Source organism: Micropterus dolomieu, linkage group LG03, assembly GCF_021292245.1.
Source record: "Micropterus dolomieu isolate WLL.071019.BEF.003 ecotype Adirondacks linkage group LG03, ASM2129224v1, whole genome shotgun sequence".
NCBI classification, from domain to species: domain Eukaryota; kingdom Metazoa; phylum Chordata; class Actinopteri; order Centrarchiformes; family Centrarchidae; genus Micropterus; species Micropterus dolomieu.
This window is the reverse complement of record NC_060152.1, coordinates 17,868,471-17,896,227: the sequence shown is the minus strand read 5'-3', so window position 1 is coordinate 17,896,227 and position 27,757 is coordinate 17,868,471. Positions and strand designations below refer to the sequence as shown.

General features: G+C 40.8%; 1 protein-coding gene across 4 annotated transcripts; it reads right to left on the bottom strand.

Moving 5' to 3' along the window:
• Nucleotides 1-277: 277 nt before the first annotated feature.
• On the bottom strand, nucleotides 278-27,747 carry chn2 (chimerin 2). 4 transcript variants are annotated; one of them, XM_046045648.1, is made up of 15 exons: nucleotides 27,625-27,747; nucleotides 26,600-26,747; nucleotides 25,212-25,508; nucleotides 17,915-17,953; nucleotides 12,690-12,745; nucleotides 10,885-10,916; nucleotides 10,545-10,658; nucleotides 10,093-10,363; nucleotides 5,364-5,447; nucleotides 4,219-4,303; nucleotides 2,779-2,952; nucleotides 2,535-2,612; nucleotides 2,186-2,323; nucleotides 1,984-2,089; nucleotides 278-1,631 (listed from the first exon to the last, which is right to left on the bottom strand). In XM_046045648.1, the coding sequence occupies exons 3-15, from the start codon at nucleotides 25,258-25,260 to the stop codon at nucleotides 1,460-1,462; spliced, it is 1,398 nt and encodes a 465-aa protein (XP_045901604.1). In that variant the 5' UTR covers nucleotides 25,261-25,508; nucleotides 26,600-26,747; nucleotides 27,625-27,747; the 3' UTR covers nucleotides 278-1,459. The 4 variants fall into 4 exon arrangements, with proteins under 4 accessions (XP_045901604.1, XP_045901605.1, XP_045901606.1 ...); XM_046045649.1 differs by lacking the exons at nucleotides 26,600-26,747; nucleotides 27,625-27,747 and having other exon boundaries at nucleotides 25,212-25,669; XM_046045650.1 differs by lacking the exons at nucleotides 25,212-25,508; nucleotides 26,600-26,747; nucleotides 27,625-27,747 and adding an exon at nucleotides 20,424-20,451.
• Between the last annotated feature and the right edge of the window lie 10 nt (nucleotides 27,748-27,757).

Sequence of the window (27,757 nt, the reverse complement as noted above, 5' to 3'; positions counted from 1 at the left end):
ACTGGACAAATGGGAATGATATATGGCAAGACAGAGATTCACTAATAGATATGGCCTTCCAGGTAAAATACCTGGCAAGGTCATGGCAATAGCTGTCACAAGATTATAAAAAAGGCTGTTAACCACAAACCTGTGAGTCACTGTGCTTCAGGCTACAAGCAATCATCACTAGCATAGGGCTGGGCCTTTCTTCTGACTGAACCTCTTCTATCAACACTGTGGTAAGGTTGTTAAATGAAGACCAAAATTGTGGGAAACAAGTCACACTATTTTAACCTTAAGTTTTCTATCCATTAATCCTTTAATAAATCATCATTTGATAAATTACATTTTTAATTGCAACCGTCACAAAAATACATTTTGATGAAATGGATTTTTAGAAAGAATTTACTTAATCACATCAAACCAACTGTGAAAGGAACATGCTCGGTACAGCGTAGATAGTATAGACTATTAACTTCTATGGCATTGTGAAGGGAATGGCAACTACTACTGCACCGAGCGATGTTACCGGCCTAGAAGAAGAAAAACAAATTAGGGGCCCAGATAAATTTTTACTTGAAAATATCCCAAATTACAGCATGTAAATGGAAATACTACAAAACTGGAGCTTTGCTCATGTGTTGCACAGTCATGACCAAAATGACCAATATTTAATCCACCTATGTTTTCCTCACCATAACACTGAGTACAAATGAAAATGGTAAATCCACTGTCACTACTCTGAATATTCTTTTCTATTGTGAACAGTTTTGTTTTTAGGATATAAATTTCGACAAACATCATTTTCAACAGTATATATTATTGTGACAAAAGAGCATGATGCAGAGTAAAAGACAAAAATAAACATCTTTACAAAATAAATCTTTATACTCGTTGCAAAAAAGTGCTTCATGGGCGCCCAATTGTCTCATTTCTCATATTTTAGTACACACAGTTAAAATATTGATCATTACATGATCTGATTTTATCTACAATGACATTTTAACCAGCATTCCCACCAAAATCACAATATGCACACACGTCGTGCAGGAACGTTAGCTTGGCTGCATCTGTGAAGCTTGGTTTACACAGCACCAGGCTTTCAATGATTGACAATCTGCCTGGGGCAGATTTCACACAGTGCTGTCATCATGACTGAGTCTACACCAGGTAGTGACAGTCTTCATATTAATGAGAGGAGGGAACAGCACTGTAGGTAGTAAAAATACTGGATCCTTTCCTAATATAAAAATGATGGTTTTGGATGACTATGAAAATCCAAAACTTACAGTAACAAGACAATGTTAACAATAAACCAACTTCAACTAAAACAATCATGCGAGAAAGAAGTGTTTCAAGTTTGATTGATTACAAACTATTCTGAAACATCATTAGAATCAAGGTGGCTTGAATTTCCTCTTTGACAGAATAAATAATTGTCCTTCGTTTCTGTTATAAGGCCTGCATGCCTCAGTCCTTAGAATAAGACCTCTTCGTGCTCTATCATAAGCTGCACCACTAGTTTCTGCTGTCTCATGTCATTCAGGGTTGTCAAGGCATTCAGCTCCGGTGGCTGCATAAGTGTTGGACCAAAGACAATCCCCAGGTTCTCAGCATTCATTAAATTGTCCTTTTCAAACAGTGTCACCCTGTAAAACACAAGAAGATAACAAGTCTGTAAGAAGAGTTGAATCAGGCAAAATACAAAAACAAAGAATGTGGTTCTTTTTGGGTCATGAAGGGATTCATCTCAGAAATATTATCATTAGTCAAATAGGCTAAATAATTTCCTAAAGAAGCTGGGCACTGTTTTAGCTATAGTATAGAGTATTTATGGCAGTAGTATGGTGTACATGGGATCAACTCAAAATAAAATTCAGTGCGGTAGTATCAAAGGATCAACTCATTCATTGTAGAAATTATGAAAAATATAAAACATTACCAGCCTTACCCTTTAAAAAAAACATGTCCTGTTTTGACGACTTGTGTGTATAAACTAACCTCTTGAGGTGAGCCATCAGGTAACGTAGGGTCTCATAGTGGGCTGGTGGAAGCTGCAGCAAACTATCATGGATGGCCTCCAGTCTGGATTCAGCATTTGGAATTTCTACATTACATCAGTAATACAGTTAGTATCAGAGCACTGCGGGGTACCAGTAAAACGGTAATGGCATGGAATAGCCCAGAGTGAAGGAGCTCTTACTTGCAGCTTGAATAAATTTAGAATACAAGTCAAATGTAATGACTGGAATGGGAAGGTCTCTTAAGTAGAGCTTCAAAGCACCAGCAATGATGTTGATGTCTGCATAGGCACTGGCACTGATGTCAGCCTTTTCACCATCTGTTGATAAAAAACAGAAAATGTACAACTGATATATATAATTGGACACGATCATAAATAAATGCTGAATGTTCTCATGTACGTCACAAAATTACAGACAGTACTAGGTTGTGCTGTACTGTAGCTGAAACAAGCGTCTTATTTAAAACTATGAACCCGTGAACTAAAACCTCAAGAGGTCCTGGGGCACAGAAATCTGAAGTCAACAAACCTCGGTCAAAGGAGAGCCTTACGTCCTCTATGTGCTCTGAGAAGCCAGACACTCTGTAGAGACCTTCAGATTTCATACCTGCAACAGAAAATTGGGAAGCTTGCCTCAGTTTTTTGGGTGGCTTTTTTTCCTCTTACCACCCTCCCTGCCTCCCTTCTGCACTGTAGATATAAATGAGTTGGAGGAAATTTAGGGTTTACAGTAATAAGGATGTAGTAAGGATGACTGATTAATTGCATTCTACCTCTCAGTTCTATCTCTTGAATGCACATGTCCACCACCATGGGTCGTGTCGTGTTATGAGCTTTGACAAGCGTTGTGAGGTCACAGCTGAACACTTTCTTTATCCTGCGCAGGTCCGGCTGGCAGTCGCTGGGAACCAGTTTGGAGCACTGTTTGTGTACATTCAGCCCACAGTCTAGAAGAGCAAGAGGGAGATAAGCAGAGAGAGAGATTAGTCTCAGACTGATGATAACACAACCATCACAGCAGGCATAAGGCAGCAGTTTGAAAAGGTTTCCCAGAGTCACTGATAAACTGCACTGTCAGACAGCACAGCCGCAGCTAAGCTGTCTCAGTGCACTGCACCAAAGGTAGACAACAGCGCACATGGCAGCAGGGGTGGAGTTTTTTGTTGTAGTTTTAGTCACATGGAGCGTGCAGGACAGCTGGCATGAGGTGAGTGTGTGCGGGAAGTACGCCCGTGTGTGGCAGCACAGCTTGGAATGGAGGTTTTGAAGGAGCCATACTTGTAGACAGGGGGTGTCTGACTGAAATCATTCATCACAAAAGACATTTTTACTGCCTGAGCGGCGTTAACGCTGGTCTGCTGATTGGGGTCCTCGCTCTCCGTCAGCGCTCACAGAGAGAGTGTAGCAGGAGATAAGAATAAAAAATAGAGGCTAGATAGGGAGTGAGAGAGGAGAAAGAAGTCTCTCCTGTTTCCCATAGCACATGAGGTGTCTGATGATACCAGTGTTTGCCTCTGGCTTATCAGCATGGAAAATGTCTCAACAACAAACACTCTGTTTAGGGAGAAAGCAAGTCCACTGATGTGCACATCATTTCACATCAATCTTGTGACCATGGAGGCCTTGAAAATACCACTGAACTCTAATACAGAATCAATCACTTAGTTCTGCTGCTATATTTGGTCAATAATGACACATTATTACATTTACAGTACATTTAATCTGTGATTGACCTGCACTTTATCATTATTTGCATATTTTATTTGTAGAAATTTTCGTTGACAGAGAAACATAACTTACATTTGCGTATAGATATTAGCATGCTGCATCACATGGCATTCCTTTTCGCAGTAAGCAGGTATAAGGGAATTTAACATTTTGTTTCATTTTGGCTGTGATTAAATATTCTTGAGGGGAAGAGGGTTAAAAATAAAAGTGGCAGCTGTAAAGCTGTGATTATATAAAAGTGTCTGTGCCTTACAGGATTTTTCTAAAGAAAGTGCTCTGATGAGTCATTGACAGGAGGATCTCAACTTGTTTGTGACAGATGTAACAGGAAAAAGGAAAATAACCATAAAACGTGGCATAATTGACCCACAAATTAAAAGAGAGAATTTATGGAGCTGAAACGTCTGTGACAGGGCAGTGTTAGCCACAGATCATGCACTGCTTGTGTAATCCATGACATGCAATTTTGATGTGTGTATATTTACCTGAGCAGCGGACACCCTGGGCGATGAGACCCCACATAAAGTTGGCACAGTACTCACACCAGTGCGGCCCTCGAAAGGTGTGTACCTGTTGTGTATAGACAACATGGTTATACACACACACACACACACACCACATATTGCAAGTCATTACTATGTCCAGACCACAGAACCTCCCTTTTGATGTACTGGACAGAGATTGTGATCCCAAGCTACAGTGGATGAGACCCCTCGCCAAATGAGAGCATTTGTATATACAAGGCAGATTAAAGGATTTACTATAATGTGTCTGGCATCTGCTCCTGGGCAATTGGATACATGCAGGCGAGCACAGAGGCAAGCCTGCAAGTCAAAATAACAGATGTACACCCACTGTGCACCCTGAAAACACAGATAAGATGTCAAACGAAGCCACGCATGCACGCACACACACACACACACACACACACACACACACCTTCATTGGGACTTTGAATAGGTAGCAGTAGACTGATGAGTGAAGAGGGCATTACGGCAGGTGGTGAGTGGATGGTTTTTGTTCTTTTTCAAAAGGGGAGCATACAAAAAGCTGGGGGTCATTATAACCTGCCTGTTAACTGAAACCCAGGATACAATTGCAAGAATGCTAAAGAGCCCAAAGGCAAAGTATGCCTAAGTCATCCTTTGTATATTTAAAGAACCATAACTCTATTCTACTGTCCATGATGTACCATGCACTGACACTATCTGACTGAGAGCGGAGGACTGCATAATACTGTTTAACTCTAAAACTGCTTTTACTAAATCAGCAGCCTAAAACAAAAGATCTAAAAGCTTTAAAATCAATTCTAATCAATGTTCTGTTCTGTTAATGGCTTGTGGTTTAGTGTATCCATTAGTTCCACTCAGTGCATATGGGTGTCAGCTGCATGTGTTCTCATCAAAACAACACACACACACACACACACACACACTATGATGGGACAAGCAAATACAGAGGCAGGCAAAAAAACATCTGTAACTGCATCTCTCAGGGATTACTTAACCACTGCAAAAAACATGTGAGAGCTAATAGAAATATGCTGAAAATTTCTTTGTTCTTTGGGGGGGGATCTAAAAATTAAGTTGCTAGCAGCCATCAGACTTTTATTAACAAAATACCTGCTCACCTTGAAGTTGTGTATCTTCTCATAGGAGCACTGCTTCTCTGGTGTATCTTTCAAGGCACTCCGTCTCACCAGAGGTGAGGAGATCTGTGGACAGGAGGTCAACAGTTTAATAGGTTTCCACAGAAGTGTTCCCTTGCTCCCCAGTTTGACTCCCAGAGCCAAAGCCAGCAGCTCCTGGCGCTTCCTCTCCTGTCTTTTAGCCTTGTGGGTAATCAGCTCCCCTCCTAAACCTCCTCTGTTTTCTTCACCCTCCATGCTCGCCTGGTCAGGTTCCCACAGACTCTCCAGCTCCTCTGGGGAAAGATGTGGAGGCGAGACGTGGGTGTTGTGTAGCAGACGCTCCCGGCAACAGCCCAGCAAAGACACGGCAGCTACACTCCACTCCCCTCTGACCCAGAAGGGCGACTGATGACAACCAGCACGGGGTTGGCTCTGCATCTGATCTGAATTGAGCAAGCAAGATAAGCAAGAGCAACAAGATCGGTAGTGGGCGGCCTGAGGGCAGGAGTGTGCCTCACACAATGGCCCGCTTTCACACGCCCAGAAAGGAAAGAGAGAGAGAGAGAACAGGGTCCCAGATGGGGAGGGGCCGGGAGGTTGAGAGTGAGGGCGGTCGGGTGCTGTCAGGTCTGCTTCACACAGCTCAACAGCTCTGTAAAGCAGGATCAATAGTGCAGACGCCCCCTTTTATAGCAGAGAGCACACTCCCATTAGGGGGCTGCCTTCCGGACACACTCCACTTCACTTAACTGGAGATAATGCTCTGCCAGCAGCTCTCAGTCAGCACTGGGTCTCCTAAACGGGTCATTCAGTTGCTCAAAGACAGACCCAAGATTCTCTGGCCTGACAGAGCCGAGGCTGTGTCCTTGTAATTCAAACAGATCTTGACCTCCAGCTATGCCAGTCGGCTGGTGGAATTCCCCGCATTGCCGTCCAGACTGGATCTTCCAGACACTCTGACTGCAGACTACTCCTGCCAGTCACAATCATTTGTCTCAGAGGACCAGCAGAGCCAGACCATCAACTGGGATTGGGAGGGATTACTGCCATAATCCTTACACAGGGAATAATCCTGCAGTGCCCAAATCCAAGTAAAATCCCATAGGAGGCTCATTTGCAGGTCCTGCAGCCATATAGTATTTTACCAGTGGGGGTCTGTTGCTATGTTCGCGCTGAATTTGTCCCTATTAGCTCTGCTTGTAAACAACCAGTAAACCACATGGCTGTCTGCCTTTTTAAATTAATAAAGAAGCTCTGACAGCAGTGCAAACTACATAACAAATATCTGCAAGATTTTATACTAAACAGCTATTTTACAGAACAGCTAAGCTTGAACATGGTAAGACATCACGGAAAATAAAGATGAACTGATTTATTAAACAGGGAGGAAAGGTTAGAAAGCCAGTGAGCACTGGATATGTGACGATAAAAAGCAGCAGCAAAGGTAATACGTGGCAAAAGCAGAGATCAAAAGACCCAAAGACCAACTGCAAAACAGAGATAAAATGAAAACACAGACACAGAAGCAAAGTAAAGAAATTGCTGTGGGCCTTTTGTTTATCAGCTATTTCTTTTTGTCTCTAATGTCTGGGGGCAACAGTTGACTGGCTGATAGCTGCGAGAGTGACAGGACAGGTGAAGATATTTGTTATTGTGGCTGACATTCTTTGAAAAGACCTACGCATACCTTACCATACAATTCGGCTCTACAGCTAAGTCTGACGGGACAGATGAGGAATAGACCACTCCGAGATATTTTAGCCCTGCGAGGTGGGAGGGCGGGAGGGAGGACAAGGCCTGCGGTCTTTGTCTGCAGGCAGATGGCTTCTTGTCTCTTAAAGAAGAGCTTGGAAGAAAGGCCACAAAAGGTCTGTTTTCTTTTCAGTGCCTTGGCTCTTTTATTCCCGCAAGGCTTTGTGAGAGCTCAGCTGAGCGGACTCCGTTGTGAGTGAGTACGTGGAATCATGGGAAAACGGCACAGCAGGCACTGACACAGTAAGACAGCAGGATACAGCTATCCACATTCCAGACAAAACACCCTAACAGCATCTAGTGACAAAAAGAAAAATAGACATACTATGAAGGGTATAGCAGTCAAAGACATCGGCCATTATTCAAAAATGGAAGGAACTGCCTCTTTTGTCGCCAATAGGAACACTGAAAATTGATCTATTTTTCTGTGTCTGAGGCCAAAAATAAATAACCACTTCTGAAAGCCTGAAAATGTACACTTACAATTCTGTGTGAGGACCGTTTTTTTTTTTTTTTTTTTTTTTTTACATTTTACAACTAAAATACATAAATGGCTGTTTTTGTATTTTTATAGGGTGAAACTCTCGGGAGAGAACAGGTAATTATCCCAACAAACAACATGACAACTTCTTTAGAAATCTTTTCAGGTCATGCGAGCAGACCAGCTTGTCAACACCCCCACTGAGATAAAACCAGTGTGGTGAGTATCAGGAGGAATGTGGCAGAGGTTTTGGCCACTGAGCAAATTCCTTTACATGCAAAGAAAAGGACACTCAGGGAGGTTGATCTACAGGTCGAGTACCCCCCCAGGGATCCTTTTAATTACACAAGAATTTGCTGTTGAGGCAATATGGTAGTATCAACCTGACACTGAGTAAATACATGTGAATGTTAACTATACAGTGAAGCTACTATGGCTGTAATGCCTCAGGGCGTGGCTGTGTAATTGGTAAACTTGAAGTTCAAAAAGCAATCACAGATTCGAGCCACCAGGCCAGGTCTCTGCTTCTTGAGCACATAATATTCGAGCAGACAGAAAACACTTTTCTCCCTTCTCACTCTTTTGGAAGTGAGTGGCAGGTGGTTTTCAAACACTGTCTGACAAGACCTGCCATCATCACAGCTGTCACTGACTCAGATCCTCATGTATAAAACTTGGCGTGAGGAATATGAAATCAGTTTTACAAACGCACCTACATAACTGACAACGTGACATTTAGCTAGAGACGAGCTCCAGATTTACTTGCCAAATGGAAGTTAATTGGAGTCTGCAGTCCACAGAGCAGCGGTGCTTGACACTATTCAATAAAATAAGTGTGTGCTAAGCAAACAAAGGTTAGTCTGTGTGTCTTGGAGCACTTGTGAGCACAGTGCTCTGCTTCGAAGGCTTCCCAGATGTTGGTAGTGGCATGTGTATGAAACCTTATATGAAACCACTATAAGTCAATGGACTTCTTACTGACCGATGGCCATTAGGTCAAAATGCTGCATTACTGGCTTATGTCTCGAATAACAAAGACCAAACTGGAGAGTGATGATATTAATACTGCAACTGATGCTCCAGCTGACAGGGCTGTTATGCATCTGTCACTGACTGGCTGTCAAGCTGCCAAACTATAGGCTGACATTTTGAAGACAGAGTATCCCCCAAGCAATGAATCTGGTCTTTAAGCTGAGAGGTGCATACAAGACGCAGCTCATAAAAAACCTACCAAGAAATCATTTGTATCCATTAACAAAAAGAGCTTGGTGTGAATCTTAGGGCCATCATCAGGCTAAAAAAGAGACATGGGGAAACAAGATGAGATTGCCACCTAGTGGAAGGATAGTTGCGATTTCCAGTTAGATATTCATACATTCCTCATTCCTCGTGGATACAGTAAATCATTCACAGACTTTAACCCAACAACATCTCACGAGTGCCAATGAATACAATGTGCAGTTTGTCTCATCCAAGATCAGTGTGTCTGATATGCATGGCAGGTAGAGCAAAGTCTCAGTCCCCTTGGTCATCATTACCTTTGAGAGGAGGCAACAAAGCATGGCAACAGTGAACACACCCAGGGGCTACAGGGATAATGTAAGTCTCACTCACAGGACAAAGTGTCCTCTTAGCACTCTCATCCTACTGGTAATGTTCAGCAGTGTGGAAGCAGATCAAAATTATGGTATTATACAGTGTCTATCACAGGGCCCAGGGAAATGGACCAGATAATCTCTCTGTATCTATCTATCTATCTATCTAATACTGGCTCAGATAAATGTATAAAAGGAAATAAAATGGATTTAGATGAGGAAATTGATACCACGCCCATGGAGCTTGCCTGGCCACCTAACAGTGACAACAAAACTCAAGAAAGTTACTTGGCCTGGACAAGAAATAGTCCAACACATAACATCCTAATATGTAATTTTTACACTTTGGTTTTTGTACAGATTAAACAAATGAGATATAACATTTCAATCAGTGATCCATAGAGGTGCTGGTAAGTGTATTTTGTTTCCTTTACACAGAGGCAGGCAAGTGTTTCCCCCTGTTTCCAGTCTATGCTAAGCTAAGCTAACCAGCTGCTGGCAGAAGCTTCATATTTACCCAACAAACATGAGAGCATCGAGTATTCGCAAATGCGTATTAGTCTGGATCCTCTAGTTTCATTTCCAAGGGGCGTTATAAACAGACGCAGACCTAAATGCCTCTGAATGCAATTGAAAAGCTACAACCAATGAGAGCAACGAAACCTTTGATGTAGTGCTGAGCAACACATGCAGAAGATTCTCAATACAGCTAAACAGTACACTAAAATGTATCTGAAAACAATTGAGGTGGGAAATAGGTAATACAGCCTCTTGATTCATATAGATGAATTAATACATGGATGCTTGAACCTCTCCACTCTACACCACCCACAGTGTACAAAAAAGTACAGTACACCTAAACATAAATGCATATACTCCTCTACTCTGTCATAAAACTCACCCTTTCATCTCTCTGGAAGGTGACCCTGCGTGGTTCTGTGCGTTCACGGCTCAGCCTGTGCACCATCTTGTCCTTGAGCAACGAGGTGTAACCTAGATGCTCGTAGATGGGGTTAGTGGTCATTTTGGCAATATACTCCGCCGCCTTGGTCTCAATGTAGAGAGTTATGAGAGCATCCGTCACAAGGTCATGGACCGACTCAAACCTCTTCTCCCCAACAAAGTGCTTCCCGTCATAGAACAGTCTGTAGTTGAGGGTCTGGTGCCCAAACCTGGATTAAGACACATGGATGAGGACGTGTTTGAGGACAGAGGGAGTAAAGACAAGCAGAGGTTGTTGAAGCGGTTGAGTGGGTGAATAAAAGTGAACAAGGTGGAGACTGAGTTAGGACTGGGCTCCCAATAGGGCTGACCTTTCTGGGATTCTGCGCTGCATACTGACAGTGTCGGTACCTTAAGGCCAAGGTGTGTGTCCCTGGCTGTCTTTGGCTCTCCCTGATGAGGTAAGCGCCCTCTGCTCCCGCTAGCAGCTCATCTGCATATTCTCGAGGGATCATGCCATGAAATCTGTAAAAACAAACAAACAAACAAAAAAAAATTATATAGTAGATGTAACTCTCCCTCCCATGTTATTATTAACCTTGGAAGCACACATACACAAAATAGTCATCCACCCACTTAACCCCTAACCACATCTGATGCAAGGCAGTAACGATAAATAAAAACATTCATTACACAGTCATATCTAAAAGAATTGTGATAAAAATGATGACAGTAATCAAGTTACACTCACTCTCTGCCATAGTATTTGGGTCTGCTCTCCATCTGTAAACCAGAAGAGGACATATTGGCTAGAGCAATATGATGTGAAAGCTCAATTAAATGGCTTTGCGAATTGTTCTTACAGCATGTGTGAAAGATAAAGGACTCTAAGACACAGGACAGATTATCTCCATCTGTGCCCCCGCGTCTATTCGCAGCTACCAAACCATAAAACCGGGTGTGGAGATGAATTACAGGCAGTGCCAGAAAACGGCTGGTGATAGATGGCCAGCTGCAAATAATTAATATTTTGTGTGTTACTGTGTCATGCCAGGGTGTGTAGTGCGTCTATGTTATAAGTCTCGCAAATGAGACGGCAAAAAACAAACAACCCATTTCTTATCTTGATCAGACAAGCATTATACAAATAACGCCAAACATTAGCATGGGGATTCTCTATGATAACATGAGGTGCTTTTAAAACACTGTCAGTGTTAACCATTCAGATTTCCATTCACACATACTGTACGATAGTGTGGGATCTCTTTTAAAATTCACAGTGACAATCATATTAGATTTGGTAATATGTCAAACATATGTGCTTTCTCACATAGCCAGCCCACAACTTTGACTTTGCTCATCATAGCCTGGCAAAACTCAATGTGGGATGAAACATGCATCATTTCTGGTAGGCTGTACTGTACAAAATAAGACTGACAGTTCTCTCAGTGAGGGCATCAACAAGTATCATAACTTGCTCCATGAGCTTTATTCACATAGCTGAGGGAATACAGTATGTGCTGTCCATCTAAAGTGTTCCTGCTGCTTGCATCAAGATACTATCCTTGTTACAGTCTTAAAACAATAGTCAGGTGCCCATATGAACAATGGAATAGGTTTTTGCATGCTGTAATCAATCCCTCTGTTTATTTGTAAGAGAACATTACTAACTTGCTTCCAAGTAAAGAAGGACAAAGTCCACACTCCTCATTCTGTGCAAAAATGTATTCCAAAGCTTATCTGAAGCTGAATTGAGGCTTCAGCTGTTTGAGTTAGACAAGTCAAATGGATGTCACCCAAAATTGCAGTCTTACTAGTACAAAATTCCCTCTTTTAAGACAGACATGAAAAAGTCTTTTAGTTTAAGTTAAATAGCAGTTCTCTCCTTCAGACAGACTCCCTACTCCACCTGACTGAATGAGCATACAAACCACCTGCTAACACAGAAAAAAACACGGTGAATGTTCTGAAAATGTCAAATTTCTCTTAAACTATCCACCAAAGTACATTTCGCACAGTTGGAGGATCATGCTTACTTTTCTAACTCCACCACCAAGTTTAAACTATTCCCCATGAGAGGTGAGAGTTTTAAGAAGCAATGAGTCTCTCCCCATAGGTTACTGATAGGTCTCACTTCCAGCTGCCAGGCTCAATCATTTCTCAGTGATTTTGTTCCATTTGCTAAGGTGACTAACTACATGTGCTAAGAAAGAAAGACAAAAAAACTTTCTTGCATCTGCCTTTTAATTTGTATTTTCCATCTTTTGTGAAGCATGTTGTAGCTGATCTTTTTCTATGAAATTAAGCTGTAGTATTATTATGGTGTTTTGTGTCCGATTTGTGAATTTTATTTCAACCATATTATGTCGTAATGCCAAAATAATTAGTCAATTAATCAATTAGTCATTTGACAAAACTAATCGATGACAATATGAATAATAATTTTTTTTTTTGTTTCGGAGACATTTACTATTCACTTTTCATATTTTTAAACTATATGTTTAATAAAAATATAAAACTAATAATTTCAGCCCTATTGTGTACAGATTTACTGACCTCCTGAGGACATGTGATCCTCTTTGGATTCGGGGCTTCCTGCTGTAGCTGGTACACTGTTAAAGAAGCACATGCAGGTTAATTAAGGCCGTCTGCCCCTCTGAGTTACATACAAAGCTCATTGCAAGTTGTAACTATGCACATATTGTAGATTTGTTACCAAAATAACAACCTTAATACACACATAAGTTTAAGGAAACTTAATGATACAGTGCAACTTTCATAAAGTGGACATCATAGAATATCTCTTCTTAACAGCCTTTACAGCTTTTGACCACAGCAATGGTAACAAGATACAAAAGGATCCATTAGCTTATATATGCAAGGCTAGCCAGTCAGTAGTTTATGTGACAGGAGCCATATATATGCAAGAAATTTGTGTGAATTAAGACCTATTGTGCACTCACCTAATGTGCACTTACGTGTACACAATAGTCCCTTCCCAACACTTACAAATACATGCTGCAAATCCTAACTTCTCTGTAGTAGATGTACTTACAGTATTAAGGGAACTTAAACTAAATCAGCGAAGCAAAATGAAAATGGAATAGAGGGATTTGTAGCAAGCAGAGTAATCACCACGAACATTTGAGCAGCCTCAGAGAGTAAGTACATTACAATTACATTACAATTAGTGATTGAAAAGTTTGTGAAGCCAAAACACTGCTGATGTTTTCCAGAAGTGGATGTCAAATTAGAAGTATTACCACAACAGAAGAATCAGAATCTGTGTATGGTTCGTTCTTTTATTATTCGTTTCAAAACCAAATCAGACAAAAAGTTTTTTGTTTTTTTCAGAACAACGGTAAACAAAGAAACAGACATCTGTTTTGTTTTTCTGTTTTAAACCCAAAACAGAAAAACAAAGGAGCTGCATTTTGTTCTATCACCAATGTTGTATCCCTACAACCCATTCTTACTCCCGACTCATCACATATGGACGCATGGTCAAGGTTCATTGGCACTGGTTTGTAACACTGGGGATCCCTATAGCGTCATAGGTTGACGCAGTGGGGGAAGCCCTGTAGCGTCAGTTTTTGATGGTAAAGGTAGGTATATGATCTTTAACAGACAAGTCTGAGTAAGGACATGGTTAGGGCTGCACGATTTGAAGATAATGCGATTATTGTGGACAATTTTGCGATTGCAATGTGATAATAATGAAACAAATTGTAGGCTACAATGAGTCTACTTGCTACTGACATTTTGAAATGTGTATTCCGCAACTTAAACAAAGTTAAAATATATATATATATATATATATATATATATATAGAACATATTGTATATACTGTATAACAAGTAAAACAGGAGGCATCTAGAAGCAGCAAATATGGGCACACTGGCACAGGCTCAGTGTACATCTGTCCACTGCAGAGACTCTATCCACAACCTGGAGGAGGAACTGTACATGTATTAAATAAAGAATATACTGTTTAGTTAATAGTTTACTGTTAGTATAACAATTATATATTAAATACTGGGGTGGTGATGGCGCAATGGATAATACTATGCCTTTGGTGTGAGAGACCCAGGTTCAATCCCCCACTGTGACCCATCCACCATGTCCCTGAGCACTTAACCCCTAGTTGCTCCAGAGGCGTGTGACCTCTGACATGTATAGCAATTGTAAGTCGTTTTTTTTCCATTTCTGTGAGTTGTTTTTATTCATTAAATCCTTGTGCACGCAAAATGCTCTACATTGGTCTCTAATTTATTAATGCTAAGTACTAACTTGTTAATAATCATTTTGTTCAACATTTAAAGAGGTGGTATTATGCTTTTTGTCTTTTTCCCTCTCCTTTATTGAGCTATATTTCTTTTTTGTGCATGTAACAGGTTTACAAAGTGAAAAAGCCCAAAGTCCAGCCCAATGGGAGTTCCCATCTCCCACAGTAAGCACTGCTCTGAACCTCTTGAAAACAGCTCATTTGTAGTCCAGCCCTTCACTTCCTTTACTTGTGACATCACAATGAAAACGGGTCATAAAGCTTGCCAAGCGGCTAGCTGGGTCATGCACGCCCTCAAACCAAGCTAGTCTGAGTGGAGGCCCTTTGGCTCAACTCGCCTTTGTTTGGTTTTCTGTTGTAGAAATGTTGTACCTGTACCTACTTCCAAGTACTTTTTTTCATATCACCTCACCTCAGTCGAGGTTCCAAGCGAGCTGAGGGATACTAAAATGTAACGTGAAAACACGACAGACTGCTGATTGGTCAGAGTAGAGTCGAGTCTATCGAATTGCGCTATGGTAGCTTTTTTTGGCAAGGCAGCATAGATCGTTAGAAAACCAGCAACAGTTCAACGTTTAGTCCTGATGGTAAGATGTGGAACAATGATGATGTGTGGTTGTGGACTGGTAGTAACTTACACCATCTGCTAGGTTACAGTCGCAGTCTGGAGTGGCTTTGATTTGGATCACACTACCTTGTTTCTTACGACCCGCCTTTCTCTGCGTCTGATTGGCTAATAGTCCTTACCTGGGAACTGCGCATGTGCAACTCTCAACAAACATTTTGTACAGGTAAGATGCATAACTCTGTAGCTCAAGAGCGGAGCGTACAGCGCACAGGGTGAGAAGAGAAGCTGCAGCAATGTGCAGTATGAGAAAAATATTGTGTTTTTTGAAAATTAAACCATGTAAACTTGTTCTGGTACAACCCCTAAATAAGATTTTGAACCTGAAAATGAGCATAATACCACCTCTTTAATGATTTGCTGTAGCACGTCAAACTTTTGTTAATGTCCCACCCCATCCAGGCTGTGATTGGTCGGTTGAGGAAAAGTGACTGACAAGCATGTCGGCTCTGTGAAAATTTTAACATGTTGAAGAACAAAAGGCACCGATACAGCTAACGTTAAATGGTAGCAAGACAAACTCAAACCTTCCTTATCTTCCCCTAGTTTTCTTCTGTCTTAGACTACTGCTTCAGCTGCAGTTGATCTCTGTATCTGTCACAGAGCGGCCGGCATTTCTCTCGTCGCTCCGGTGATGAGTCCACTATGCTGCTTTTGAATGATTAGCAGTGGGGCGGGGTGGGAGTGAGGGTTACGGTAGGTTGTTGTCTTAAACGTTACTGGCACACTGCTTATAAAACATTGAGCAGTGTGCAGTGCACACACTGAAGAGAGTGTCACACAGTTTTTTTCTGTTTTATTAAATCGCACGGTTATAGTGATGCGGTTATGTAATCGCACATGACGACATCGCGATTGCGATTAGAATAATCGTGCAGCCCTTTGACGTGGTTGGGCTGAAAGGAAGGCCAGAACCCGGACTTTGAATCAGGAGACTCATGCTTTTAATAATACATAAGCTCCCCTGAAAACATTATTTGTGATATTCTGGGGGGTCTCTGAAATATTGACAATGCTATTTTTTGCCCTTCATTTAAATCAGAAGCATCCGGCTTCATCCAGCCAGAGGGAATGATCACCGACCGTCCACAGCGCGCCAGGTAGCTCCCACGAAGCTCCTCTCCCTCGCCCTGTACGCTCCAGTGCCCCGCTCCCTGTCCGGTAGACCTACTATGGGTTGTGTTGCCAGTGGAACCAGCATACTGGACTGTCAGTGGTCGTTCCCTCTGGCTGGATGAAGTCTGATGCTCCTGATTTTACGCATAATCCATGTCCTACTGCACCTGGAGGCTCTCTGCAGAGCTGCACAACTTTCTAAATTCTTCCATCTCACGAAGAAAATAAAGCTCTGGTGGAAACAGTGTAGAGAGGCTGAACGAAAATTACCCTAACATTTTAATCCGTGTATGATTCGTTACTATAAAGCTCGCCGAATTAACTAATAACCGTTCATGTTTGCTGTGCACCACTGGATGTACTGACAACTATCAGTGAATTTATTTGATACTGAAGAAATCTTAAAACGGGAGGATTCTCAGGCAACTTCTGAGGTGCTCCTGCTCCAGTTGCTAGTGAGTTACAAACTGAGCCTCCTGTTTTTACTAAAAATTAAACTAAAAACCCACTTATGTAGATGTTCATGCTCATCTTAATTACTTTTAATCAGGCCCCGCCATCGCCCAAGTGTATCTGCTGCAGGTTTATCAAGTGTAACACACAAAGCTACATAAATCGGACACATTAAATATCAAAATCAATATTTTTCCATTTTGGTTTTAAAACACAAAAACCAAAAATTTACTTGGTTTTGTTGGTTTTTGTTTTTTTCTGATTCGGTTGAAACTAAATAATCAAAGACCGAACCATACACGGATTAATCAGTAGCTGAGTATCTTTCTTCATATCACACTTCCACATTTCTAAGCCAGACTCTATATAAAAATTGTGTGACAATAACAGAATAATATCTTTTCTGTTTTATACTGTAATGCACTCGCTCCTAGATGCATGTTTGGCAGACTATAACCTTCTGAGATGTGGATGAGGACCGAACACCACAACAGTGTCCTCATGCCTAAAAACCGGTGCTACGGCAAACAGAATCACTGTGTGAGGTTGAGCTAAGCTTCTCCAGGCAGGGGGAAGGAAGACTCCTGACTGTGAATTTTCATGTTTTGTCAGGCTGACTTAAGCCAAGCAGCAAGATCTGGACATCATCCATTCCTGTGACACAGTGAGCTCTAAAAATACCTCAGCAGAGGACCAGTGGAGTCAGGAGTAGATGTCAGACTTCAGAGGAGCAGCATTATTGGAAAATTATACAGAAGAGGTATTTAATACAGAAGAAAAATGTATATACAAGCTATACACTGTAATTGGTTAAACTCTAATCAGGACAGGCACAGTTTCCAGCTGGATTTGTGCTCTGCTTTAACAAATACAGGAGTCAACCCACTTACTCTCACATGGCAAAAACATTGTATAACGAGGTGGGTGTTCTCAGCACCCCATTTCAACTGAGCCTTTTTTTGCAGGTAGAAAATCTTATTTTCCACAGTGATGGTAACCTATTTTACTCAGAGATCAGGAATCCGCTGCTTTGCATTTGTGCAAGTGTGAATTCGTTGTGTGGGTGAGTGTGTTTCAGTGTGTGCGCATGTGTGTTGAGCATGTGTGCATAGCCTTTTGAAACCTGCAGCATATCTAACTGTACCATGTACAACAAAACCCAATTCTTCAAAGTGTTGCAAAAACATCTCTGTTATTTATGAATCACAAATAAATGTGCCGTTATTTAAAGAAACACACTAAAAGGCCAAAGACAGGTTAAAACATTGCTAATCAGCATATAAAATGAATTAATTACTCACAGTAGGACTTCCATATGGGCGGTTGGTAATCCTCAGGGTCTGTGAAACACAAAAATAAAGCAGGTTTAGTTTGTTAGGAACTCACTGTGGTGTTAATAGACTGTGCCCTGTTTTCTCTCATTAAAACATCCATTTATATCCCTTTCCCAGCGGACTGACTGTGAGCCCTTCACCATGATTATGTCACAATTATTTATCCCTCTGTAATAATGATGCATATGGATTCACGCTGTGCAGCTGCCTCTTGGGATGTACTTCTAATCAGTGTATCTGCTTCAAGGACAATCAATGCAGATGTAGGCTTGTTTTGCTAAACATTGTGTGGGCACACACCTGATCTATATTAAAAACAAACACTCTATTCTAAGAAATGAGTACAAACACGGCAAAATTAACATAAGCAAATACAATTTAGAGCTCGTCACCCACAGGAAGACTTTTATCTGGGAAATGTGGTGGCTGATTTATGATTACGTGAACACATTACTGAAATATATGATGGAGTGCCGTTATATTAGCTTGAAAAGAGTTAGAGAGGGGATAATGAAGTAAATGCCCTTGTAGCAGCTGATAATTTACCAAAGTCATACCTATCGTGTAAAGTAATGACTTGTAATAAAACGTGTCACTAAATGAGTCAAAAATGTGGCAAAATGTGCTACTACAGTACACTGCCAGCAATGTAATAAAATGTCTGGGCCTCACGTTGACATAAAAGATTCAGCATACTTTTACTAACAATATAATAATGACCCACATCTCATACCACAAATACTTCGTATGTTGAGGAAGGCCAAGAGATGCTGTTAAAAGCTTTGTTGAGAATTGCTATGTCACAGTACTATTTCCAAGGTCAAGTATGAACCTTCAAACTCAAATAATGATGGTGCTTCTGTATTACTTTGTGATATTTTGTAAACACATTGGTTACGACAAGGTAGACCCAACAGAAAGTAATAATTTTGCCTGTAACAACAATCATTTAACATCATAATGTGATGCTATTCATTTGTGATAATATTTACAAGTTTTGATACATTTGCAGAAACACTTTATTGCATATATGTCCTGCCTGATGAGTATACCCAACACACTGTAATGCGGTAGGACCTTTTTATACAGTCTATGGGTAGGACCCACTCACATCGATCATTGTGGTCTATTTATCAAGTAGGCAAATGATCCCACTTGCCAACTGCACGAAATACCTGTGATGATGATAAATGATTCATCTGCCTCTCCGATGTTTAGCGTAATACCTCTCATTAAATTCCCAGCACCACTGCTGAAAGACTAAAACCGACTGTGTGAATAATGAATCATGTTGGTCCAGATAATACATGCTGTTCATTTAAAACATTCCTCTGCACTCCTCAGCAGATTAGCGCCACACCCCTCTGGGCTAGAGGGAAAAACATAAAACACACCTGAGAGGGTGTGAAAACCAGTGAGCACTTGTTGGATGTGGGCACTGAGGTGCGGGCAGCAAAATTGTGAAACTTCCTCATATAAATGTCATCATTGTTAAAACCGGTCCTCTTTGTGCATAAAGGCTCTGTATTATTCTGGTGCTTTATTTATCTTTTTTAACTGACACTAGAGGAGTGGGCGAATAGAGCATTTCATTCATGCTGTTTTCTCTGCTCACTGCAGCAGGAGATTAACTGGAGGCTGGTTGCAACACTATCAAACATTCCAAAAGCTCATCATTGCTTCGCATCTTAATAGCACGGTTACTCCGGAAAGAGCTGAATTAATTCCACAGAAAAAAAGATAAGATAGGTGCATATGATCAAATGCTGAATAATTATGTAAATGATGAAAAAGCAGCTTGACTGAGAAGTCAGTGTTTTGAGAGCGAGTGTTGCTAAAGCCCTCCATAGAACGTCTGCCTTCAAATACAAATAACTAGGCTTCAGGCTCAGTTTGCTGATGTGTGGCCAAGCTGCTTCGGAAAATGTATTGTCCTAACACTGAAGCTTTGTCACTGTATATTGCACTGAGAACAGTCTGAAAGATTTATTCCACTGCGGCTTGTTTAAAGAATGCGATTTCATCTGGTTGACTGCCAAGTATTCTCTTTTCAATCTGATTCTTTTTAATGACGAATGGCATTTCATTCTGGAATTCTGCAGCGGCTTCAGCTCAGAAAAGGGAGCTCTTAAGGGTGGGTTCTGATACAAATGCTGGTACACACTTGCACAAACATACACACAAATACATCAGGCTAGACTACATACCCAATCTCAACCAAAACACATGCGCACGCAAACACATACAGAAACAGAACATCAAAAAGACTTTCTAAGTAGCTCCGAGATTGTGCAGTGTCTGATGATCAGGAAGAATTTAAAATTCTGGAGCAGCCAGAGGGTTCTTCCCCCCGAAGAAGCTATTAATTGTGGTGCCCTCCATTACTCATCAGTCAGAGGCATTCAATAAAATAATTACCGGCGGGTGTTTGCTTTGGTGACAAAGAGAATATGTGATGAATGAAGATCAAGCTCACCTAAGACTTTCATCCCTGAGATAACGTCTGCTCTAGAGTCTGCACATGCAAAAAAAAATAAAGTTTTAACTTCAGCACATAAAAACAATAGCCTGTGTTGAAGTATAACGAGTACATGGTTGACATGTTTAGAGCATTTTAAGACCTGTGCAGAATCGTGTTCAGTATCACTCACTTTAGCTTTATCTGTGTAGAGTCATCTCATTTATCCAGTTAGCATAATGTCAAGTCTAAATAACATTTCCCACTAGACTATTTAGCGGTGACACAACTAATGGAATCGTTTTATTTTGACTTAAAAGCCCTACTGCAAAAGGCCTACAGCCCCACAAAAACAACAAATACCAACAGATGGAGAGCAATCATGTAATGTTACATGGCTGGCAATGTAATAACGTGTAATTTTTTGGGAGGGGTTATTTGCTGTACATGGATAGTGAAACAGTAGGTACAGCGGTAATATGGAGATGATCATGTTTTACTTTCCCTTTCCCAACCACAGACAGACATTGATCGGTTGTTGTATATTGTAACAATATATGTAACGGTTGTTATGCCTGCACATTTGTCAGGCAAGCATTTCTTTACAGGCAGACGACAAAACAGGTTAACATACCCACATAACATAGGACCGTCTTGAGGATTTACCATGGGACAGGCTTTTTGATTACACCACTGGGAATTTCTCATTCTATCAACATGTACTGTGCCACAGAGAAAAGAGTTGATGCTACTTTAAAAAGACTGAAACATCAGAATAGATTGGACATAATTAATGGTGATATTTTCAATTAACACTACAGAAATAAATATTATTACCGTGTGCGTTTGAGTTGTTCTCAGTTTACACTTAAAATCTTACATTGCAAATCATCTTTTTCAGCCAGTATGTTGGCTCAAAACAAAAAACATCTATCCTGTCCTCCATTTATTGGTTACTAAATAATACTAGATGTGACTTCAAGGTGCATCTGTAAACACATGGAATACTGTCTTGCAAGTTGCACAACTGTCACTGCACCATATCTTCTTTACTATCCATCTAAAAATGCTGGCAACACATCTAACCTAGCAGCTAAGGAGAGGTCTAAAACAAGACAGACATCTTAAAACTTGATTGTTTTCAACATCAGTGGAAATGAGTCGGTCTCCTTGGAGACGACCAGGTAGCTATCACAAGTCCTGTTGATTTCAATTTCATGTGTCCATATTCACTTTCTCATCTATGCTGGGGCCGGAGTGTCTGTCTGAGAGGCAGATGGTGAATGAATTTGTGGACTGTGCATTGGTGCAACTCCAATCTTTTTTCATTTCAGGCTATGAGTGTGTTGCACAATGATGAAATCCTTTGTGATCTCTGTCTCTTCCGGTTACTGATCCTGAGGGTCATTATTATCGTTATTTAAGTTAAGTGTATTTTTCTCTGCTCTGCTAGAGCTGAACAAGCCATTCAGAAAAAGTGCCAAAAAGTCCAGTGGGCTGCTGCTGATCAAACAGTGGGCTACTTGGATGATTTAGATGACTCCTCACAGATTCATGTCTGAAATTAGTACCTAATTTTTGTTAATTGTCACGGCTTTTGTAGATCTACCATGTATTTCAAATAACATGAAGTTTTTCTAATTTTAATGTGTTAGTGTCTAAAGTTGAAGGGTATCATATGCAAATGGGATTCATGTTGGCTGTGAAGTAAGCAATTTGAACAGGCAATTTGACAAACCTAACACAAAAATAGAATTTCAAAAAATAACTTAATTACCTCTTGATTTAAAAAAAATGCATAAACATTTATATGTTAAGGCCTAAATAGGAGTTATAGCCCGTATTTATTCACAGACATGAATGACACACAGACAGAACACATTCTGGAGTAGAACCACGAGTGCACGAGTGCACGCGTGCACACACACACATGCACACACACACACACACAGTGTGCGTCAGTGGGATACAGCAGAACTGCAGCAGGGAGACCATCTGTGTATTACACCGCTCCAAACCAAGCAGCACTGCCTTTGTGCTGACCAGATAATATGCGACAGGTATGAGTGCCTCACTGGAGTGTGTTTGTGTGCTAGTGGGCTGGAAGTATTTAGTGAAACTGTATGTTTTGCTGTTAACAACAACTCTCAGTGAGTTTAGATGAGAGAAATGTGTAATTTAGTCATTTGATTCTGATATTTCCATGTGTCTGTCTGAGAAAGTCTGTTAAATATAGGATTGACTATTGGGACAAGCACAACCAGAGGTGGAATACTTGGGGGGGTGAACTTCCCCCTCGCTGATGCTGTAAAACATGCAGATAATGTCAGTAAGCCAGTACACATGACACAAAATCCAGTCCTACATGATTTACACTGTTAAGGACAACAAATACATGTGGTGGAAAGATTGAGGTGAACTGCAGCATTTGCCAGAAACATGTGCAGGATTGTGTTGAGCAGACAGCCTCTCTGTAATACATGGCTGTAATTCTGCCTCCCTGACCAATTTTGTCATTTAAGGCCTGGTGCTGAAGGCATACTTTCATGCTCTATCCCTCAATTTATTTTAAAAGCTTTTTCTTCCTGGAGCCGTCTGGCAAATGGTGTGCTGCTGGTACAGTACATGCTTCCATGCCCACCCGTGCCAAGAATGTGTAGGAATCTCCCTGATTTAGATGAGCAGCCAGGAACCATCTTACCAGGCAAAGGAAGAGATTGCAACATAAATGTTGCAATCTCTTGGCAATCATTTTGGTTTGTCAGTCAACCTATTATGGCAAGCCTCAAAAATGTAGGGTGCATCTACTATTTATCACCTGTGTATTAAGGCTGCAATTATAAACTGTCATATATATATATATATATATATATATATATATGCAAAATAATTTAATTATATATTTAAAATGTAGTCCATACATTGCAAGGTGGTTTGTGCGCATTCCATTGTTCCTTTGTTTCGATCATTTGCAGGGAGTACAGAAATAAATCAATGCTCCCATAATATAATCACCATTATCATAGATCAGTACTCAGCACAAAAAGCTGCCATTAGCTGGATTAGTTGGTTGGATAAACTTTATTTACTCACTCTCCCCCAAAAAACAGCCCCCGAAGGAGATTACTAGCCAGACCTAACATTACAAGCAGATAAAATAAGGACAGCAAGAGCATTCTGTTTGCAGCCAGATCAGACGACCTAATATGGAGCAAAAATTGAGCCAAGATTCATATTTGAGTCATATGCCTCATAGACAAGATTATTCAAATGTTGTGTCTGACTGCCAAAGAGCTCTGCATGAAAATAATAATACCCTTTTGACAACCACTCTATCCCTGGCAGCGGTGCAGCTTGTAACCTCTGATAATTATATTGAGAGCCCAACGGTAATGACAACCTTCCAATGCCACAGAAAGAAAAGACTTTCCTCTTAAAGCAGCAGTGGTCAAACAGTAAATCCGCTGCTTTCTGAAACGCACATATGAGATAATGCTTTGTGAAGCATGTGGTCACCACTGGCTATATCAGCTTGGAAACGACTGTCTCTCCCATTGGGCTGTACCATGGGAAATGTGACTCTTCTGTGTGGTGGGATCGCGATGCGAAGAGTAAGAAAGAAAAACAAACAGTGTGTATACAATGTCCTCACCCTGTAAGAAACCTATACCTCTGCCATGCAATGTTTAAACAATGTATTACGTTGGAGGTGGAAAAAGTATAACGACACATTTTGTAGATGTGACTCTTCACAGCACAATATAAAATATCGGTGGACAGAGCAAACATAAACCAAAGTGCTGAGCCTGGTATTATAAACAGCCCCTCCCTACTCTTGTCACACACACTGTCGTCCGCACACACGTCTCTGGTTTTTGGTGTGGTTTCCACATCAAACAGCACTGTGATAGTGGAGTTTGTACTTTATACTCTGGTAAACATGAGCAATGCGCTTTATCAACACATAATAGGATATACATAGAGACAAGCATGGAGCTGCTATTTAATTCTGAGTTTGTTTAAACAGCTGCTAACCCACATTCTGTTCTCATTCTGTGAAAACTGGACCCTGAACTGAATTTTTTTTACAAATATATAATAGGTGTTCCTCGTTGAACTATACCTCATTAGAAGCAGACAGGAGTTGTTTGGAGTTTTCTGAACACTGTAGCATTATAACTGTATTATGTCACTGGAGCATAACATATTAATTTTTATTTTTTTTTAACACTGTCAGAAAATGTCCCAGTCTAGTGCTGCGAAAATGGTACACTACACAGGCCAAAGATAACCCTAAAAGCCAGCCAAGTGGAAAAGCCAGTAAGGGAATTATGGAGATGATTGGCAATCTAATGATAACATCCAAACCCAACGTCAGACTGACTGCATCTCACAACCTTATAATCTCTGCGCACACAGAAGGTGCCATTTCCCTCTAATGTTTCCACCAGTGCATCCAGATATAACAGATGGGGATGCTTTGCACTTACTGTTCATCCTAAATCACAGCAGTCACTGGAAGCCTCTACAATAATAGTCTATTTGTCTAATGTTTACCAAGCACATGTGAGATGCAGATGAGGAAATAAAAAGATGTGACATTTCCTGGTGCATGGTGGTGGTGAGCATATGTTAAAAGTTTGATTCAAGTCAAATTAAAAAAAGGCACACGTTTCAAAGCACACAGACAAACAATGAAAAACTCCTCACAAAGGAATGTTATTATTACTATTATTGTTATTAAGGCTAATACACATTATATGCAAAGCCTCAGTTTCTATGAGTCTGGATTGTGTGAACTCTTACCAGAGGACACAGATGAACCTGAGAGGCTTGAGTTACTGGACGCTGCCATCCCAACCCGTCTCACGGCTCGGTTACTCCCGCTTGGCCAAGGTGCGCTCACAGCAGCTCGTTCCCGGCGGTGCCTCCATTTCACCCACGCCCCAATATGCTTCACCTTTGACGACTCTGTCGGTGACTATTTCATGTATCGTCCGGAGTCCCGAGCCCACCGCTCGTCTGTCTGAATCCGCCGATCGTTCCCAGTCGGCTCGCTGCGCGCCTCGGTGGGGAGCTCACGCTGCCGCAACACTGAAGGTGCTGCCGCCACAGATAAAAAGAAAAACAAAAAACAGTCAGCCAAGCTACAGGAACATTCTCCGCGGATCACTTTCTCCAGAGCATTTCCTCACACTGGGCAGAAAAAAAGGTGTAGGTCTAGATTTGTGCCATGTAGAGATCAGCCATGGTTTCCATGTGCCACTTTAAGAACTGTAATAAACACACTACACTGCAGCGTTGACGCGCCTTCTTAAAGAGAAAGTTTGGAGCTAGCGTTGCCAGATGTAAGCAACCCCAGCTGGCAAAAAAATCCCAAATCAACCGACTCTAGTTCTGTTTGCAGAATTCAAAACAGACGTTTTAAATTCCCGGTTATATGAGATTCATGCAAATGGTAGCCTATACCAAATTATTCCAGCTTCGGCATTGCATTTTTCATCAAATGTCATATTATATAATTTTATGTTGACAGGACCAGACTTAATGTAAGTGTTTTTGCGCCATCTGGTGGGGCTGCTTTCCCATTTCCCTGGGATCACACTGAAGAAAACTGAACGTGGTGTCTGTGTGAGATTAACTACAGGTTTTAAAGGGAGGTTTGGAAGACCAGGCCCCTAACTTTCCTATAATGCCTTAATTTTACTGTCTTTTACTCATCTTGTATTGTGAAACAACTTGGGTGAATTGCTGTCATTTTAATTTTGTTTGTGACCAGCTGTTTGCCAGTTTAAATGGGAAAAAAAACTGGGCATTTATGTGAAAGAGCACTCCCTTCACTGTCATTACTACTGCTGATATACCTTTGAGAAAGACGCTTTGCCCTCCTAGCTCCAATGTAGATGTTCAATGACCAACAGATAATATGGTGTGGTTGTAGTGGGCAGCTTCCAGTGTGCAACTAAACTGTAAGCAAATATTGGTCACAAAAAAAAGAAAACAAGCTGTGTCTGCCTCAAAAGATACATCGTCAAGCCGAGCCTATCCAATAAGACATTGTGAGTGATTTTACATACATGGTTACATGTTTAAAGCTGCATGAATCAATTTTAGGCCACTGGTGCATACAAACACACAGCCTTATCAACTAAAGTAATTCTGGCTAACTTGTTAACAAAAAATTACCAACTTACACATCCAACAGACATGGGGCAACATTATCATCCCTCTGGAGTTGCGTTTCTGGCCACCTGATGAATCCAAATCCATTATTCAGTGGTCTTTTCACTCTGGTTTGGTCTCCACCAACTCCTGAAAAATACCTCTGTCTGCTGTCTGGTGCTGGGCCGGAAGGAAACAATGGAATCATCAAAAAAAAAACAACAACAATAAATAGAGGCAAATCCCACAATAAAACTTTAATTGTGCATTCTCTAATTTGTGGCTATTTTGAGGAGATTTGACTTTGGGGCGTTTTTGCTTTCTTGGGAGGTGTCTCAGCCTATCACAGCCTATGTGGCTTCACCCAAATTTGTATTCCCTAGTTTACAGTGAGAGGCAAAGCCAACACAGTCATGTAGCAATAGGGTCCCAGATTTTATACTACCCAATTATATAAAGTGTACAGTAAGCTACAAATCCTGACTCAGCATTGTTTTGGTAGCAAGTTTAAATAGAGCACTTTAGCACTTTGTTCTGAACAGGAAATACAATGAGTGCTTAAATTCAATTATGAAATACCCCATTTAAAATTTGATAATTTATTCATTCAATGATTTATTACTATATTTATTTTTTTTGTTAATTGTCACCTCACCAGCACCTGACCTAGTTATAGCCTATAGTTTTACTTGACTGTGATTTTAGTAGTTATAGGCTAAGTAACGTACACCTATAGGTACTTCATTTTGCCATTTTTTTGTGAAGATACACGGAGCAGGCAAAAATATCCCTTCAAAAATGTTAAAGTAACATTATGTCCATGTAAATTGGCGTGCCTACCAAATGCTGAGTAACGTTAGCCGACAACGTTTGCACTAAATGCAAATTGGTCATTAGCAGACCTACTTGCCCTCAAAATGATCCAGAATCATAAACTGTATATGTATACACAAAAGTGTAGCCTATACAAAAGAACACACCAATACTATAACGTTACAATCGTGCTTCTTATGTGTATCCTGTCTTCTAGTTAAACGGTTGAAAACAGTTTACTCACCATGTCAGACTAATCTACTCTGAAATAGTTCTGTTTTCAGTGGCTGTTTTAGTAAAAAAAAAAAAATCAAAAAAAGAAACGTTCATCTTTCTGTTTACTTAGTTAAGAGGTCGGGAGTTCCTGCAAGACCGAC

Coding starts and splice junctions, on each gene's coding strand:
- chn2 (XM_046045648.1), bottom strand. CDS start 25,260: ATGGCAGCGTCCAGTAACTCAAGCCTCTCAGGTTCATCTGTGTCCTCT. Junction 5,448..10,092: donor CCTTCCAGAGAGATGAAAGG/GTGAGTTTTATG, acceptor TCCTGTCCACAG/ATCTCCTCACCTCTGGTGAG. Junction 2,090..2,185: donor TAAATTTATTCAAGCTGCAA/GTAAGAGCTCCT, acceptor GATGTAATGTAG/AAATTCCAAATGCTGAATCC.